At 38.1% G+C, this 17,304-nt stretch overlaps 5 protein-coding genes across 8 annotated transcripts; 3 read left to right on the top strand and 2 right to left on the bottom strand.

Moving 5' to 3' along the window:
- Window positions 1-221: 221 nt before the first annotated feature.
- Window positions 222-2,474, top strand: AT1G48660 (Auxin-responsive GH3 family protein; the record flags this gene model as incomplete). 2 transcript variants are annotated; one of them, NM_001333346.1, is made up of 3 exons in its annotated part: window positions 222-555; window positions 631-732; window positions 952-2,474. In NM_001333346.1, the coding sequence occupies 3 exons, from the start codon at window positions 287-289 to the stop codon at window positions 2,309-2,311; spliced, it is 1,731 nt and encodes a 576-aa protein (NP_001322825.1). The 2 variants fall into 2 exon arrangements, with proteins under 2 accessions (NP_001322825.1, NP_175299.1); NM_103762.1 differs by having other exon boundaries at window positions 287-555; window positions 961-2,311.
- Window positions 2,475-2,919: 445 nt separating this feature from the next.
- AT1G48650 (DEA(D/H)-box RNA helicase family protein) lies at window positions 2,920-9,128 on the top strand. Of its 2 annotated transcripts, NM_001160939.1 has the most exons (20): window positions 2,933-3,467; window positions 3,551-3,705; window positions 3,797-3,884; window positions 4,065-4,295; window positions 4,393-4,488; window positions 4,581-4,769; window positions 4,946-5,105; window positions 5,192-5,322; window positions 5,435-5,605; window positions 5,698-5,970; window positions 6,099-6,293; window positions 6,392-6,595; window positions 6,686-6,755; window positions 6,841-6,989; window positions 7,121-7,426; window positions 7,522-7,581; window positions 7,671-7,823; window positions 7,920-8,030; window positions 8,116-8,551; window positions 8,678-8,861. In NM_001160939.1, the coding sequence occupies exons 1-20, from the start codon at window positions 3,090-3,092 to the stop codon at window positions 8,740-8,742; spliced, it is 3,621 nt and encodes a 1,206-aa protein (NP_001154411.1). In that variant the 5' UTR covers window positions 2,933-3,089; the 3' UTR covers window positions 8,743-8,861. The 2 variants fall into 2 exon arrangements, with proteins under 2 accessions (NP_175298.2, NP_001154411.1); NM_103761.6 differs by having other exon boundaries at window positions 2,920-3,467; window positions 8,116-9,128.
- On the bottom strand, window positions 9,096-11,956 carry AT1G48640 (Transmembrane amino acid transporter family protein). Its single transcript, NM_103760.3, has 9 exons — window positions 11,839-11,956; window positions 11,584-11,738; window positions 11,147-11,330; window positions 10,842-11,041; window positions 10,278-10,671; window positions 9,979-10,084; window positions 9,705-9,796; window positions 9,521-9,589; window positions 9,096-9,366 (listed from the first exon to the last, which is right to left on the bottom strand). Exons 1-9 carry the CDS (start codon window positions 11,899-11,901, stop codon window positions 9,268-9,270), a joined length of 1,362 nt encoding a protein of 453 aa, NP_175297.2. The 5' UTR covers window positions 11,902-11,956; the 3' UTR covers window positions 9,096-9,267.
- A 10-nt stretch (window positions 11,957-11,966) lies between these two features.
- On the bottom strand, window positions 11,967-14,613 carry PEX3 (peroxin 3). 2 transcript variants are annotated; one of them, NM_001160938.1, is made up of 9 exons: window positions 14,295-14,526; window positions 13,953-14,114; window positions 13,672-13,862; window positions 13,468-13,598; window positions 13,290-13,360; window positions 13,149-13,185; window positions 12,956-13,083; window positions 12,653-12,868; window positions 12,143-12,545 (listed from the first exon to the last, which is right to left on the bottom strand). In NM_001160938.1, the coding sequence occupies exons 1-9, from the start codon at window positions 14,306-14,308 to the stop codon at window positions 12,293-12,295; spliced, it is 1,203 nt and encodes a 400-aa protein (NP_001154410.1). In that variant the 5' UTR covers window positions 14,309-14,526; the 3' UTR covers window positions 12,143-12,292. The 2 variants fall into 2 exon arrangements, with proteins under 2 accessions (NP_683410.1, NP_001154410.1); NM_148569.5 differs by lacking the exons at window positions 13,149-13,185; window positions 13,290-13,360 and having other exon boundaries at window positions 11,967-12,545; window positions 14,295-14,613.
- A 268-nt stretch (window positions 14,614-14,881) lies between these two features.
- RACK1B_AT (receptor for activated C kinase 1B) lies at window positions 14,882-16,623 on the top strand. The gene is made up of 2 exons (NM_103759.5): window positions 14,882-15,869; window positions 16,181-16,623. Exons 1-2 carry the CDS (start codon window positions 14,991-14,993, stop codon window positions 16,280-16,282), a joined length of 981 nt encoding a protein of 326 aa, NP_175296.1. The 5' UTR covers window positions 14,882-14,990; the 3' UTR covers window positions 16,283-16,623.
- The last annotated feature ends 681 nt before the right edge of the window (window positions 16,624-17,304 follow it).

Genomic DNA, 17,304 nt, shown 5'->3' with positions numbered 1-17,304 from the left:
AATTTTAAAAATCAACCATCACACTTTTTGTCGGTTTGGTTTTTAACCAAACAAACAAAAATTATTACTTTGAGAGGTAGTGTTCGAATGGATTGGCACACATTTCTAAGTTCTGTGAGTGAATAATTGATCTATACAAATCAAAATAAATAGTTTGGTCCCATTTTGAATTTTGTCTAGACATTAATTCTTACAGTGCTATATATCGCTAAAAGCCCTTTACTAGAGATTAAAAAAAAAACATATACATTAAAGTGAACTAGAGAACTAGAGAACAAAACCAAATATGAGTTTAAGCGTTGAGCTCAAGGATTTGGAGGTCTTAACAACGAACGCAAAGCAAATACAAGATGATGTATTGAAGGAGATACTCACACTTAACGCCAACACAGAGTATCTCAAACGTTTTCTCGATGGAAGCTCTGATAAAGAGTTGTTCAAGAAGAACGTACCGGTGGTGAGCTACAATGATGTCAAGCCTTATATCGAACGTGTTGCGAATGGAGAGCCCTCGGATGTGATTTCAGGTGGAACCATTACAAGATTCGTCCAAAGGTACATAAATATATCATTATGATTAATCAATGGATCAAGTACTAGTTTTGATTTGGAGGTGATGGTTGTGTGTAGCACGGGAACTTCAGGAGGGATACATAAAATATTTCCAGTGAACGATAAGTACATAGAGAATCTTGGATACCTTTTGGCTGTATCCTCTCTCATTACTTCCAAGTAAGTCCTTTCTTAACCGTTGCTACACAAATTATAAGTTATAAATATTGGCTCATAGATTTTAATGATTTAGAAATCCAAAGAAAAATCGTGTTATTTTAAAATCGTTTGTGGAATCATTTATTCATTAATTGATTCAAAATTTAATTAATAGATATTTATTTTGTTTTTTGTTTTCTTAGCTTCCACGACTAAGATTGATCTCATTCTACTTTATAGACATTTCAGTGACAAGGTAGATGAGAAAGGAAAGAAAATGGCGTTTCTTTACAACAGATTAGAATCCAAAACTCCCTCCGGATTAGCCCTTTCTTCATCATTTACAAGCTATTTCATGAGCGATTACTTCAAAAACCGGTCATCAAAATGTAATTCTGAGTACACAAGCCCCGACCAAGTCATATTGTGCCCCGACAACAACCAAAGTGTGTATTGTCATCTTCTATGTGGGCTTTCCCAGAGAGAAAAGGTTGTGGGAGTTAGTGCAACATTTGCTCATGCCTTAATCAAAGCAATAAATGCTCTTCAAATTTACTGGAAGGAATTGTCTAGTAATATCCGGTCAGGTCATGTTAGTGAGTGGATCACTGACCTTGACTGCAAAAATGCTGTCTCAGCCATTCTTGGAGGACCTGACCCTGAATTGGCTGATGTGATTGAACAAGAATGCAGCCACAAGTCATGGGAAGGTATCATCACACGACTTTGGCCCAAAGCAAAGTTTATTGAATGCATTGTTACAGGACAAATGGCCCAATACATTCCAACATTGGACTTCTATTCCAACAAGCTTCCTATAGTTTCCATGGTATATGGGTCTTCTGAAAGTATATTTGGGGTGAATGTGGATCCTTTATCCAAACCACAAGATGTGTCCTACACATTTCTGCCCAATATCTCCTACTTTGAGTTTCTACCTATTGATCATGAGGAAGATATGAACACCATTGTTGATCTTGTCGGTGTCAAGCTAGGGTGCTATTATGAAACCGTGGTTACTAGTTATTTTGGTCTACACAGGTATCTTATTGGAGATATTCTACAGGTGACTGGATTCTACAATAACACACCTCAATTTAGATTCGTACGCAGAAAGAATATTGTGTTAAGCGTCAATAGTGAAGCAACAACTGAACAGGACATTTTAAAGGGGTTGGCTAGTGCGACCCTTGTTCTTGAGTCTTCAAATTCAATGTTGACGGGTTTCACATGTTATGCGGATATCTCCAGTTTTCCAGGTCACTACGTCTTTTACTGGGAACTCAAAGCAAAAGATGTTGACGATGTTGTTGAGCTTGATGAAAATGTATTGGAAGAATGTTGCTATGCGTTAGAGGAATCGTTTGATGCTCTTTATAAAAGACTAAGGAGTAAAGAAGGGTCAATTGGAGCTCTAGAGATAAAAGTGGTGCAACAAGGAACATTTGATTCTCTCATGGAATATTTCATCTCCAAAGGTGGTTCGGTTGCTCAATACAAGACACCTATGTGTATCAACTCTTCGGAAACCTTAGCAGTTCTTGAAGATAAGGTTATTGCTCGATTCTACAGCCAAAAATCTCCTCCTCTTAACTTATAGTTCTTTGTATTATAATTTCTTTTAAAAGTCTTGGAAAACAACATGAAACAAAGCACTTATGTTGTTTGTATGCCTATATATGGTTGCATGTTATAATAACGGAAACGCGTGTAAGTAATGTTATTTATAAACATTTTCACAACTAGCACCACAATTAGTCCATTTTCTTATCAAATCTTGCAAATCTTTGTACTTGATGATAGAAATGGCTTTGTCTCTAAATTTTTACAATTGAAGTTCTTTCGTTATGTAATATGATCAATATTGTCCCTTGTGATTTATAATATGCTATAAAAAGTTTATTTTTCTACAGGTCAAAGAAAGGATCTTGGTAGTTTTATTTTTGTTTTGTTTCCTAATGCTATATCTAATCTAAGAACATGCAATTTTACTGTATCAAAATGTTAGTGTCAATCCAAATGATTAACTTAATTCCGATTCTACTTTTGTAGATAGAATCTATAAATAGACTAATGGACATGAAACTGACAAACTTTCAGATGAAATTTGTGTACTAAACCAAATTAAAAAGTTAGCCCAATAATACTATTCGGCCCAAGAAAGAAGCCCAATGAAAAACTCTCAGCGTCTTCTTCCCCGTCGTGGCCGTCATTTGAAAGGGTTGTGGCACCTACGCAGCCTCACAAAAACCTCACCTTTCCACCATAACATTGTTTCTGTTCTACTTCACAGAAGAACAGAGACAAAAGAAAGAACGGGTCTTTGGTCGGAAAGTTCGACTCTTTTAGCATCTTCAGATGTTCTAATCTCGAAAAAAATGCAACTTTACTCTGCAATTTTCCGAGGACATATCAGACCTAACGCCGTCGTCGGTGCTGCCTCCATGTTTATTCAACATAATTCCATCCAGCTTCATCGGAGCCCTAAATTGTTGTTGAGACCTTCCTCTGTAGTAAGGTCTCTTCATTGCCGGAGGTCAGGTGGATTGGTTACGCATTCTCAGAGGTCAAGGGTCTTGTGTGTGAAAGCAGCTCGTGGTGATGCTTCTTCTTCGACTCTTGGAATAGAGTGGAGAGCAGCTAATTTACCATATTTTCAGAGGCAAAACTCTGGCTATGGACGTATTGCTTACAATGACTATGAATCAAGTGATGAGTCGGATAGAGATGTTGGGTCCTCTCAGTCTCAGCAAATGGTAAGTTGGCTTAAAGGGTGTTTTGTGGTTTCTCCAACACTTGTCAAAGTTGAGGTCTTTGACGTTTGTTAATTGTGTTTTAGGCGGGTTCGACTCTTGATAACATTGATCAATGGAGATTTAAACTAACTATGCTTCTCCGGAACAAAGAAGACCAAGAAGTTGTTTCAAGGGAGAGAAAAGATCGGCGTGATTTTGATCATATCTCTGCTTTGGCAACTAGGATGGGATTACACAGGTAGATTTTTGTTATATTACCAAGTGTAGTATTTCCTTGAGGTTGATTTAACTCTTTGGAAGATTATAGAGATATGTTCTGTTGTTTGCAGCCGTCAGTATTCGAAGATTGTTGTCATTAGTAAAGCTCCTTTGCCAAATTATAGACCTGATCTTGATGATAAACGCCCACAAAGAGAGGTATTTGAGTGATTCTTAGTGTTCTTTATATGCTTTTGAGTCTACCTTTTGTTTACCGGGATAGGGAGCTTATAAGAGATACCTAGTGATGCTAAGCTGGCTAATTAAGTTTCCTAAATAGTTAGGGTTCTTACATGTTTTTATGCTTTGTTCATTTTCATGGCGTCTTGGATATAAAAGGTGGTTTTGCCTTTTGGTCTACAAAGCGAAGTAGATGCCCATCTACATTCTTTCCTCGATCAGAAAAAAACATTGATTCCGGAGATGCCCAGGCAAAATAGTAGTGAAAGTTTAGCAAACGGTTATGGAAACTATGAGACACCAGAGACCGTGATGCAAAATAGTCTTGCTAGGGAAAGAATACTCCGCCCAAGAAGCTTACAACTGAAGAGCAAGCAACAGCAATGGGTGGTTGGTTTCTCAGAAGCTGTAGCCTTGTTATGATTTATGCTGTCAATCATTTTCCTTCTTCATATTTAGTTAAATATATCTCTGTCTTCTTTGGCAGGATTCTCCAGAAGGCCAGAAAATGGTAGGGTTTCGCAAAACCCTTCCTGCTTACAAAGAGAAAGATGCACTACTGAAAGCCATTGCAGCAAACCAGGTGAACCGCAATTCTTCCATTTACTTCATGTACATATATCAACTAATTTCTAACTGTTTGACACCCTGCGTGCCTTCGTGTGCCTCCTGCAGGTCGTAGTGGTTTCTGGAGAAACTGGATGTGGTAAAACAACACAGCTTCCTCAGTACATATTAGAATCTGAGATCGAGGCTGCCCGTGGAGCTACATGCAGCATCATATGTACCCAGCCTAGAAGAATATCGGCTATTTCTGTTTCTGAACGAGTTGCTGCAGAACGTGGAGAACAAATTGGAGAATCTGTAAGTTTTACGCTCTGTGACCAGTTTTTGTGAATTTTTTTGACACTGGAATATTTAATCTACCTATATTGATTTATTGGAATGAACAAATCTGATTTCAACACTATGACATAAGTGGAAGTTCTATAATGTGACAAAACTTATGGAGGTTGATTCGCACTCTCTTCTCTTGGAAGGTTGGCTACAAAGTGCGGCTTGAAGGAATGAGAGGGAGAGATACACGTCTTCTTTTTTGTACAACTGGTGTTTTACTTAGAAGGTTACTTGTGGATCGTAGCCTGAAAGGTGTGACTCATGTCGTAGTTGATGAGATTCATGAACGTGGAATGAATGAAGGTAAATTTTGGTAATTTACTAAAGGGAATAAATGCCATCAGTAACTGCCAGTATCATATTAACACACTCTTTCTCTTTTCTGTCAGATTTCCTGCTTATTGTCCTGAAAGATCTTCTTCCTCGTCGACCTGACCTAAAGTTGATTTTAATGAGTGCTACTTTGAACGCTGAGCTCTTTTCTTCTTATTTTGGTGGTGCACCAGCCATGCATATCCCAGTAAGTTTATGCTTACGCAGATTCTTTTGCTTAACATTTTTCTTTCTCCATATCCGGTGAAATGTAACTCATTTAGAAGAGTGTTTGAACTAAAGTGAAAATTCATGTACAGGGTTTTACATACCCTGTCCGAGCCCATTTCTTGGAGGATTATCTTGAGACGAGTGGGTACAGGCTGACAACATATAATCAAATTGATGATTATGGTGAGGAAAAGACATGGAAGATGCAAAAACAAGCTCAGTTCAAAAAAAGAAAATCCCTAATATCCTCTGCAGTAGAGGTACAGAAGAAGTTATGTTATATTACACTACATACATTGTATCTTCTCAGATTATTTGCGTAAAAGTATTCTTCTTCTGAATGTGTGAGCAGGATGCTCTTGAAGCTGCAGACTTCAAAGGATACAACTTTCGTACTAGAGATTCTTTGTCATGCTGGAGTCCTGATTCAATAGGCTTTAACCTCATTGAAAATGTACTCTGTCACATCGTTAAAGGAGAGAGACCTGGTGCTGTTTTGGTATTCATGACCGGTTGGGACGATATAAACTCCTTGAAGAATCAGCTTGAAGCTCATTCTCTTCTAGGAGACCCGAACAAAGTTTTGTTACTTGCCTGTCATGGATCCATGGCCAGCTCTGAGCAGGTAAATCTAGTGTCCATTATTTGCCTATCTATGCATACAAGTACAACACATGTTATAATTTTAAAATTTATCTTATTCTGCTCTTGCTGTCATTTTTTATGATGATGTTTTCATTTTATTTTCTACAGAGGCTGATTTTTGATAGACCTCCAGAAGGAATTAGGAAAATAGTACTGGCCACCAATATGGCTGAGACAAGTATCACCATCAATGATGTTGTATATGTGATTGATTGTGGGAAAGCAAAAGAAACATCTTATGATGCGCTTAACAATACCCCTTGTCTGCTTCCATCTTGGATTTCAAAGGCAGCTGCTCGCCAAGTAAGAGATAGACATAATGACTACTGCTCAAAGTAAATTTTGATTTATATTCGTGTGTAGTTGTATATAATTGTGCCTTTTCTTTTCCTCTATTACAGAGAAGAGGAAGAGCTGGTCGTGTTATGCCTGGAGAATGTTATCACCTCTATCCTAGATGTGTCTACGAAGCTTTTGCTGACTACCAGCAGCCGGAACTTCTAAGGACGCCGTTGCAGTCTCTGTGTTTACAAATTAAAAGCCTAGGACTTGGAAGCATTTCGGAGTTCCTCTCCAGGGCATTGCAACCTCCTGAAGCATTATCGGTATATTTCTGCTACATTTTTTTTGTTCTCTCCTCGTTGGGTTATCCTTTGGGTTTAACATTTAGTCTTGATGGTCATGTTGGTTTTCAGGTCCAAAATGCTGTTGAGTATCTAAAAATCATTGGGGCTCTTGATGACGATGAAAATTTAACACCTTTAGGTGTGTTTCTATGGGAGATTTTTCTGTTATCTTAAATATCTGTTTTCTCAAGTTCTGGCAGGAACTCATAATATGCTCTATGCAGGGAAAAATCTGTCAATGCTTCCTGTGGAGCCTAAACTTGGAAAAATGCTTATTTTAGGGGCTATCTTCAACTGTCTAGATCCAGTAATGACAGTTGTTGCTGGTCTTAGTGTCAGAGACCCATTCCTTATGCCATTTGACAAAAAAGATGTAAGTTATTAGTGAATGATTCATGTGATTCATTCATATTGCTTTTGGCGAAATGCTCCTCTCAGTTGACTGGAGGTCAGCAGAAAGCCAAGAAGTGCCTCTAGTTATTTACTTGATTCCTATTATTGCAGCTAGCAGAAACAGCAAGGTCCAAGTTCTCTGGCCGTGATTACAGTGATCATTTGACATTGGTTCGAGCATACAATGGTTGGAAAGATGCTGAAAGAACACATTCTGGTTACGACTATTGCTGGAAGAACTTTCTCTCTTCTCAAACTCTTAAGGCCATGGACTCTATGCGGAAACAATTCTTCAATCTCCTCAAGGAGGCTTCTCTGATTGATAACATTGAAGGTTGCAGTAAGCTGAGTCATGATGAACATCTTGTACGCGCAATCATTTGTGCTGGCATGTTCCCTGGAGTCTGTTCTGTTGTTGTGAGTCGTCCTTACCTTTGCATTTACTTTCAACCTCTTTTTTTTTCTTCTAAATTTTGTAGTTTTACCCTACAATAAACAATTCTCCCTCGCAGAATAAGGAAAAGTCAATTACGCTCAAGACAATGGAAGATGGACAAGTGCTTCTATACTCGGTGAGTCCATCTTTTTAGCTTACCAGTCTTCAAACTCCCCTATAGAGATCTTTAGTGGATGACCAACACCTGCTTTTTGTATTTTTCAGAGTTCTGTGAATGGCAATGTACCAATGATTCCCTTCCCTTGGCTAGTCTTCAACGACAAAGTGAAAGTTAATTCTGTGTTTCTGCGAGACTCTACTGCTGTATCTGACTCTGTTCTTCTTTTGTTTGGAGATAAAATCTCTTCCGGTGGATTTGTAAGTTATAATCACATCCTATTTTGTCAATTTCCTTCCTTGTTGTTCTTATTTTCACATCTGATTTACATCTTGTCGTCTCTGTGATCCCCATAGGATGGTCATCTCAAAATGCTTGGAGGATATCTGGAGTTTTTCATGAAACCTACTTTAGCATATACATACCTTTCGTTAAAAAGAGAGCTCGACGAACTTATTCAGAATAAGGTACAGTTCCAACCGTAGTCTTTAGTATACACCTTTTGTTGTTTTTACCCTCGTTGACAAAGTTTGTTTCTCGTCTTTTCTACAGCTTGTGAATCCAAAACTTGATATTCAACTATACGACAAACTTATGACTGCCATTAGATTACTTGTGTCAGAGGACCAATGTGAGGGCAGATTCGTCTATGGCCGGAAAGCTCTAAGCCCTACACCAGCAAAGAAGTTAAAAGATGTAGGGGCTCAGCTTCAGAACAGCGGTGGTGAAAACAACAAGAACCAACTTCAGACATTACTTGCCCGAGCAGGACACGGATCACCTGTGTACAAGACAAGACAGCTTAAGAACAACCAGTTCCGCTCTATGGTTACCTTCAATGGATTGGATTTCATGGGAAAGCCATGTGGTAGTAAGAAAAATGCAGAGAAGGATGCAGCTCATGAGGCTTTGTTGTGGTTACAAGGCGAGTCCAAGTCAAGTCTGAATGATCTTAACCACATGTCAATGCTCTTAAAGAAGAACAAAAGTAAAAACCACGCCAAGGCATCAACTAAATGGGGTTAACGGTTCATAGGAGATAACCAAAGCGAAAAGTGAACCTGCGATGGTATGGATTATTACCAACCTCATAATCTCTCAGGTTTGTTGTCAGAAAGAGTCGGGAGGTTGCACAAAAAAAAGAGTCGGGAGGTTCTTACAGACGAAATACTGAGTTGAGAGGGCTTGGTGGATTTTGGTTGAATTTTTCAGATTTGCAGATGATTTATTCGAGTTCTTGGCTCAGTTGAAGAATCAAGAACCCAGCCAAGAAGTTACTTCACAGCTCTCTAACATATTGCTCTGTAGGTTCTTGCAATATATTCGAGTAGTAAGGTCGAAAGAGAGTCGCTCGTGGGATTGGTCTTGTTATGTCTCTGTTCTTGTCTTAGTGTAAGCCTTACTTAGAGCTTATGATTCTTCTTTATCATTGTATACACATATATACATATTAATCTTAATATAAGATACTTAACCAGAGATTTCAATATTTTATTGTGTAGCTTCTTCTAAACTGTTTATTTTTCCTTCTGTGTATTCAATCATTCATCATTCGATCGATTAATTTGAGTTAGAAGACTTTGCACTTGCAGTTAGCAGCTTCTTATTCGGGATAAATACATGATGAAAAATTGATAATATATGTATATGATAAAGAAAAATCATTTTTTTCTATTGTAGATTGTGTTAGAAGGGAGAAATTAATCAAGAGAAGAAACTGTAATCTTTGGACTGAATAATGATTTGCCTTAACCCTCCTATTGATGATAAGATCATCAAAACAACTCCAAGCACTATACATACCTGTTACATAAGAATCTCATTGTTAGTTTGAAGCAAATTCAAATTTATCTTGTTTAAGCTAAAGTCCAAGGCCGGTTTTGAAAGTTAAGCACTAATTTGAAATAATGTAATTCTAAAGAATTAACGAATTTGGACCCAAAAAAAGAGATATTACCCAATTCGTCCACCACGACAGGCTAAACCTCTTTGGTTTATAGATTAGCAGCCACATTATGCAAGGAAGCTGCATAACAAATTGTAAAGCATACAAAGTTTATATATACACTATTTGAAATTTACTATACATGAAAATTAATCTGCGTTAAGTTCAAAATTTAAGAACCAATATATACACTTACAAAATACGATGTTGGAGCAAACGCAAATCCTCCAAAGAAAGCGAGAAGGCCCCCAAAGAACGGTATCATTATCCCAATGAACATCGTTAAAGCTGTCCTCACACATTATACAAAAATGTTACAAGTATTAATCAAATATCTAATTCAGATATATTCTTGAATACATTAATAATCATGCAAGACAAAGTCTAGATCTTCAATTATATTTTAACACGAATGTTGTTTAATTAAGTTGATAATGCAGACTCTATATAGTACATGCCAACGTACTTACCAACATAAACATTTCGTACAATGAAACGAAGAACTGTAGAGGGTTTGAAATTCAGTTTCTTAACCAGAAATGTCTCCACCATGTCGAAAACCGGCATCGCGAATATCTGCAAGAGTGCAAGTGGAAATTTTATATTTAGGATATCAAAATTTCGCAATGTGTCTCATGTAGTTCAAAACCTAGACTAACTTTTAAGAAGTGAATTTTGGACCGTAATGTGTCCATTCAGAAATCAGATAGATCTCAATTGATTGATCAATGAAACTTCCATGGATCGATTTAAAAATTATTGGACTGACCTGGTAACTACCAATGACATGCATAACGACGAACAAGTTAGCAGTTGCAATGGCCCAAACGGGCGTTTCGAGCGACATCAACACGTTATCCAAAACCGCGTTTCCGAAAACTCCATAGCCAACCAAAGCAACGGGGAAATAACACAAGGCCACAACCACGTAAGCCACCACCACTCCTCTCCACATAGGACCTTTAGAAGGGTTACTTGGTGTAGAGGGTATCGTTGCTTGGATCTCAAGCACCACATTGTGACCTGCATATGCAAACGCAATGCCCCCAAGTCCCGTAAAGAAGCTTAAGACTGTTGACGCGGTCGTGCCTGATTTGTAACCATATTGAACATCTTCTTGAACGCCCTTTGCGGCTGTTGCTGTCCACGCAATTGTCGAATAACTAAAAACACACATAAATGATGAATCATGTACCACTTTTTGAAAAAAAATGTAAAAATATTTTAGAAGCATACTTGAACTTTCATCATTTACAATATATCAGGTTTTCAGGTCATAAACTATGCACATGTTTAAATATAACTATGAGAATATAAGATTTATTAAGTATACCTAAGAGACATGACGGCCGCAACAAGAGAGACACCCGAGATGGAGTTGAAGTTTGGGAGATGAGATAAAACGAAATGAGAAGAAGCAAATATCATTATGAAGAAAGAAAGTCTGATCGGTGAGCAATCTTGACAGGCGATTTCGTGAAACTTCTTCAACGACTGTCCTCCGGTGACCATATAAACTATGCATACTCCAACCTTTATTTGTTAAAGAGTAACCAATATCAAGACTATATATAAAAAATGGTAGTATGACATTTATTTTATGTCAATAGTTTGTACTATCAAATCTGGAATGCTTACTTCAACAATGATTTGCTGAGGGACGATAATATAAAGGCCAAGACGTTCGCCAAATGCGAACTGACCAAGTTCATGATAGCGATCAAAGCGTTTTCCGGGAACCATCTCATGCATCTCCACCATTTGCCATAACGTGTAAAGTGTTATTATCCATGATAGTATCAGGACTGCTATGCCTGGTCCCCTAACATATATAACAAGACTTTGTAATATCACGAATATTACTAATCAAATCAAAAGTAAATTTATGTAGTAAGAAATTAAAAAACTACATATGTATTCAAATTACATCTTTTTGTATGTTCAAAATTTGCAAAGATTTGATGAAAACTAAAAATAATATATATCTTCTTACTTCTGTGAACAAAACTTAACAAATAAATGCAAAAGCAAACAAGTTAAAAGATAATGTGTTGAAAACAATCAAAATTGTGTACCATCCGAGTTGGGCCATGAAGAAAGGGAGACCAAGGACGCCAGCTCCAACCATGGCAGTCACGTTGTGAAACGTGGAGTACCACCATTTCGCGTTTCTCGATGAAGTTATCGGAAGCCAATCATCGATCTCTTTCTGTCTCTCAAGCTCGTCAATCTATGTGTAATCAAAAATGGAAAACCAAGACTAGTCTTCGTAAGTAAAGCCGATGAGATTAATACAAATGGGTAATGAATGAAAGGGTGATCTGACCAACCCGGTGGTCTAACGAACTTTGCTCTGGTGGCGGAGGAACTCCATCTGTCATCTGAATATACATTTTATCCGACAACCTGCGATAACTCTTACACTTTTGTTCTCCGGTAATCTCATTAATTACGGATGTGTATAAAATCTTGCGCTTGTAGCAGCTATAGATTGGAAAAGTCAACCTTTGTTCCGTTGACTTGTGTGCAAGGCACGAACGCAGTGGAGGGATCGTGGACACTTTAAATGCAAGTTGCTTTACTTATTTTCTAATCAAAGTTCCAAGTGTCCTATTAAACAAATGCTCTTCTTTTCTAATCAAAACAAATAAATGAAATCAACTTTGGTTCTACAAGCTCAAAACACGAAAATTCCTGCATTTCTTTCAAGCTAAAAGACCCCCCTACAAAGAAAGCAAATAGCAAAACACTTTGGGGAATTTCTAAGAGAACAAACAAAAGTTGCTATTGCGGCATATTAGCGTATAAAAGAGTAAAAAAGAGTTTAACTTCAGGCAGATCTCTGATGATTTGTAAGAACCGGTTCTTGCTTGGTTCAGCTGTAATCACATTCATTGTCTTCTCAATCTGTGGTAAGACCTTTGCCAATGGTTTCCCTGTAGCCAAACCGCCTGCTTCAGTCTGCGTTTCCATTTCCTCTACCAACACATCCGTGAAGCACTTGAGCGAAATTTCGACTATATTTGTGAATTCAGTGCTGCAACAAGAAAGACACCAAGAGATAAGTTTATTCCCCACAATCATCCAAGAGTGTAAGAAAGAGGAAAAATTGTGTGTTTATCTTAGCAGATAGACATTACTTACCTGATGAGTACTTCTCGAGTCTCAACCATGAGTTGATGAAACTTGGACACAGCTTCATCAGAAGAGTCACTTGTGGTTCTTGAAAGCTTTGTGTCTTGAGGCATCATTAAATAATCAACCCAGTGATGTGGGCTTCCAGTGCTCATAAACACATCTACAATCTGCATCACGGTTTCTTGAAGAACTCTTGTGGTAATTACATCCTTTAACTGCTTTCTGCAATTAAACACACAAAAACATATTAGAGTTTTTCCAACAATAGTCAAATTATAAACGATCTAGATACGAATTTTTGCAATGTACCCTTTAAGGACTTCCTCGGCTGAACCCTGCATATCTGAAATCAAACTTGGCATTGCATTGGTGACAAGAAAATCAGCACTCGACAAAAACTTCTGTTCATCATCTCTATCAATGAGATCTACCTCTTCCTGCAAACAAAAAGAAACAAATTTAATAGATACACTGTTGAAAGCTCACAGGGCAAGCAGATCACAGGACAAGCGGCCGTGGCTTTAAAAGGTAATCTGGAACTATATCAAAGAAAGATAGGTGATTCCAGAGTATTAGTCCACAGATAGGTCAAATGCATAATCGTTATCGCAATTAAACACAGCTACTAGAGACATAATTATACAAGTTCTTAACAGAACAACCAGTGAGTTTCCCCGAGAAATAGCTTGTTGGGGATGAGATAAGCAAAGTACACTGAATCATACTTGCGAGCAAATGAGAGCAGTAAAGAACATGTGCAGTATCGTTTAATAAACAGCAAATTCTCCAATACAGAGAAGAGGGGAAGCATATTATCTTACAAGTAAATGAGAGCTGCCAAGAGCTCGAGCGGTGTCAACATACAAATGTCTGCCTAAAATGTTGACTTGAACCCTAATGTATAAGCTAAGCATTGTCACAGACCACAGAGACAAAACCATCCTCGTGAAACCTGGCAAATAACATGAATATACAGGTAAGAAACAGAATTTGATAGAGTAAGAGTAGGTGACTGCAGTGCATACTCAAAATCTTGAGCTCATCCCAGAGCTGAAGTTTCTCAGGTGGACTCAGCATTCCTTTCCCTTGGTTCAGTCTGTCCATAACATGAGAGACATCGATCTCCTCGCTGATACGGATACTCAAAAACTGCATTGCGTGAGGCAGTGTGGTCGAATCCACAATCATCTGAATACTCTCGAAATGTGCTTTCATTCTAAACAAGAGTACAAACAAGACAGGTCCGTTAGAGAATCCATAAGAACTGAAGTCTAAAGGATCAGTTTTTATGAGCACAGAACTTAACTGGGTTTTGATGATTTCGTCATTTTCACGCTCGTGAGCGAGTTCTCGTTCCAAATCAGCAAGCCTACGAGTATGGGAATTGTATAGTTTGTAGAGTAAATACCCACTTCCCAAACAACCAGCCGTCACCAAGACCTTCCTTCTATGCTTCCTCCAAAAACCCCTAATTTATTCCACAAGGTATTGAATCAATTAAAAACCCTAACTTTATTCACCAAAAACCCTTCCTAAGGAATTGGAATTAGTGTGCTAGAGAGAGAGAGATAGAGAACGCAAAACACTAAATTTCGAATTTTCACGAAAACAGTAAGCAATTACAAAGAAAGATGAAGCGAACAAGAACCTAACGAAATCCATGGCTGGTGAAGCTTTTACTGAAGTCGAACCCAGAGATACATAGCTGAGAAAACACGTAGAAAGATGAAGATTCCCGAATTGATTCGTTCGGTTTGAAAAGGAGATAACTTTGCAGGCGAGAGAAAGAGATGGTTGATGTGATCGATTTCAATTTAATCAATCACTTCATCTTTTTCTTCTCCGGAATTCGGACATGTAAAATTATATCTTCCACAGGGACAGTCGAAGTTGTGTTCTTAGTTCTTACAATAAAAGTTGAAATGGCCAAACTCGGTTTGTTTACTTTAATTGAACCGACTTTTGAGTCTATTTCAATTTTTGACAATAACTTCTCGGTAGAGTTCTCATGGGGTTTGCCCAAAAGAGAGAAAAAAAAGTTGTCATGTCATGTACTCATGTGGTTATCAAATTGACTTGTAACAAGCTATACCAATTCTGGTTAAGCGTTCCAAACAGAAAGATATAAATCTCGGTTCCATAATTGTCCCAACATGAAACCAAGTTGGGTAGAATACCGGGCCTTAATGCTGGCCCAAATGAAGAGACCCAAACTATTGACAAATGAAAACAAAGAACCCTAATTATCTCTAACTATAAATACTCTCGGTTTCTCGTTACCTCCATTTTGCCCTCTCCCATTTTTGTCGCCGAAACCCTAAATCTCGACCTCAAACCCTGAACCATGGCTGAAGGACTCGTGTTGAAAGGCACAATGTGTGCCCACACTGATATGGTCACCGCCATTGCTACACCGGTCGATAACTCCGACGTGATTGTAACTTCGTCGCGTGACAAATCAATCATCCTCTGGAAACTCACAAAGGAAGACAAGTCATACGGTGTTGCTCAGCGGAGGATGACTGGTCACTCTCACTTCGTTCAAGACGTTGTTCTCTCCTCCGATGGACAATTCGCTCTCTCCGGATCTTGGGACGGTGAGCTTCGTCTCTGGGATCTCGCTACCGGAGAATCTACTCGTCGTTTCGTTGGTCACACGAAAGATGTTCTCTCTGTTGCTTTCTCTACCGATAACCGTCAGATCGTCTCTGCTTCTCGTGATCGTACGATTAAGCTTTGGAACACGCTTGGTGAGTGTAAGTATACCATCTCTGAAGCTGATGGTCACAAGGAATGGGTTAGTTGTGTTAGGTTTAGTCCTAATACTCTTGTGCCAACTATTGTATCTGCTTCTTGGGATAAAACTGTGAAGGTCTGGAATCTTCAGAATTGTAAGCTTAGGAACACTCTTGCTGGTCACTCTGGTTACTTGAACACTGTGGCTGTGTCACCTGATGGTTCGTTGTGTGCCAGTGGTGGCAAAGATGGTGTGATCTTGCTTTGGGATTTGGCTGAAGGGAAGAAGTTGTATTCTCTTGAAGCTGGCTCTATTATTCATTCACTTTGCTTCAGTCCCAATAGGTACTGGTTGTGTGCAGCAACAGAGAATAGCATTAGGATTTGGGATCTCGAGAGTAAGTCTGTTGTTGAGGATTTGAAGGTTGATCTTAAGGCTGAGGCTGAAAAGACTGATGGTTCTACTGGAATCGGAAACAAGACCAAGGTATCTATTTCTCCTCACTCTATCTTATGGTTAATTGTCTAGTTCTAAGTTCTGTGAATTAGTTAGCCGTTGCCTTAAAAGATGAGATTTTCATAAAGGAAGGTCTGAATACTCTCATGTGAAGTTAGTTCACAAGATTTGATTGGTACGTAAGAGAGTAGCTAACATTAGATTGAGAAACCTGGTTTTAAGTTAGCTCTAGTCTCTGATTTCTTAGATTGTAGTGTCTGAAGTGATTCCATATTGATTTGTTGGTTACTCTTTGGTCTGAGGTGGTTTATATATGTTCTAATGTGGAATGTAAAATGCAGGTGATCTACTGCACAAGCTTGAACTGGAGTGCAGATGGAAACACTTTGTTCAGTGGATACACTGATGGAGTTATCAGGGTTTGGGGTATTGGTCGTTACTAGAGAGACAAGAAGTTTCTTTATTCTCTCCAAATTTTTCCATCGACTCTAAAGTCTTCTCTTCTGAATTAGTGTTTTGAGGATTTATTTTTTGTTCTTTTCTATTTTCAGAATCCACAAATGTGATATTTTGATACATTGATTTTGTTTCATATTTGTTTTCTTACACTGAGTCTGAGTACACGGCGTAGAATCTGATTTGAAGTTGTTACTTGTATCCTCTAGAAAGTAGAAATGGCTTTAGGTTGATGACTAACTGTATAACAGCAAGAATTTTTTCTTAGGAATCTGAAAACTTCAAGGAGTTATTAGCCTTTACTTTTCCAGTGGTTACATCTTAACTACAACACGAACCCTTTCAAAAGAATCTCTAAACACCAATGCACCAACCAGTTTATCTTTTTGTACTTAATGATATTTGGTTTTCCATCTCTTACTCTACCAAAACTAAGAGTAGTCTAAAGTGTAGGCGACAAGGCCATATGTTATACGAATTCTCAGTTAACATGAACCGAATATAGCCCATATAGAATAGTTCTTGACCCAGACGCTTACCTCCATACGGCACAGAGTCTCTGATAAATGGGTCTTATTAGCATTAATTTTGTGTGTAGCCAAAGGTTGAAACTTGAGAACTTCTTCATGCTCAAAAACACCAAATGAGGTAAACCATGCACGAGTCAATAGTCAATAATCAAAAGTGCAATCAAGATTGTTTTCACTGCTTTTCCGAAGAAACCAAGACCCCCTATGACATGTTTCAGCATCATAAGCCGCTCAACAAAGCAATGCTTAATTGCTCTGTAAAATTTTTCATATTTCTTATCTTTTAGATATTCTACACCCAATACCCAAGTCCACGTATATAACAAGATCTTAATTAGGCTCCGTAGGCTTCGACAACATGTCCATTTTATATCATGCTTTTTTTTGTAGTCCAAATAAGCTAAGGTTGATCAAGAATGGAACATCAAACTACTAAAACTATAGATCGTTTAGCTCTGCATGATTTAGAGAAACCGCAG

The sequence above is a fragment of the Arabidopsis thaliana genome, assembly GCF_000001735.4.
Source record: "Arabidopsis thaliana chromosome 1 sequence".
Lineage (NCBI taxonomy): Eukaryota > Viridiplantae > Streptophyta > Magnoliopsida > Brassicales > Brassicaceae > Arabidopsis > Arabidopsis thaliana.
The sequence above is the reverse complement of the archived record's forward strand: the minus strand, read 5'-3'. Positions and strand labels throughout refer to the sequence as shown.

What these genes read in the sequence shown, in the direction of transcription:
- PEX3 (NM_001160938.1), bottom strand. An exon ending in GGTTGTTCTGTTAAGAACTT is followed by an intron (nt 13,186 to 13,289) that starts GTATAATTATGT and finishes TCTTTGATATAG; the next exon opens with TTCCAGATTACCTTTTAAAG. An exon ending in ACTCGAGAAGTACTCATCAG is followed by an intron (nt 12,546 to 12,652) that starts GTAAGTAATGTC and finishes TTCTTGTTGCAG; the next exon opens with CACTGAATTCACAAATATAG.
- AT1G48650 (NM_001160939.1), top strand. Translation starts at nt 3,090, where the DNA reads ATGCAACTTTACTCTGCAATTTTCCGAGGACATATCAGACCTAACGCC. An exon ending in GCAAGCAACAGCAATGGGTG is followed by an intron (nt 4,296 to 4,392) that starts GTTGGTTTCTCA and finishes CTTCTTTGGCAG; the next exon opens with GATTCTCCAGAAGGCCAGAA. An exon ending in ACGAACTTATTCAGAATAAG is followed by an intron (nt 8,031 to 8,115) that starts GTACAGTTCCAA and finishes TCTTTTCTACAG; the next exon opens with CTTGTGAATCCAAAACTTGA.
- RACK1B_AT (NM_103759.5), top strand. Translation starts at nt 14,991, where the DNA reads ATGGCTGAAGGACTCGTGTTGAAAGGCACAATGTGTGCCCACACTGAT. An exon ending in GAATCGGAAACAAGACCAAG is followed by an intron (nt 15,870 to 16,180) that starts GTATCTATTTCT and finishes TGTAAAATGCAG; the next exon opens with GTGATCTACTGCACAAGCTT.
- AT1G48640 (NM_103760.3), bottom strand. Translation starts at nt 11,901, where the DNA reads ATGTATATTCAGATGACAGATGGAGTTCCTCCGCCACCAGAGCAAAGT. An exon ending in ATGTCATTGGTAGTTACCAG is followed by an intron (nt 10,085 to 10,277) that starts GTCAGTCCAATA and finishes GCACTCTTGCAG; the next exon opens with ATATTCGCGATGCCGGTTTT. An exon ending in TTGCTCCAACATCGTATTTT is followed by an intron (nt 9,590 to 9,704) that starts GTAAGTGTATAT and finishes TTTGTTATGCAG; the next exon opens with CTTCCTTGCATAATGTGGCT.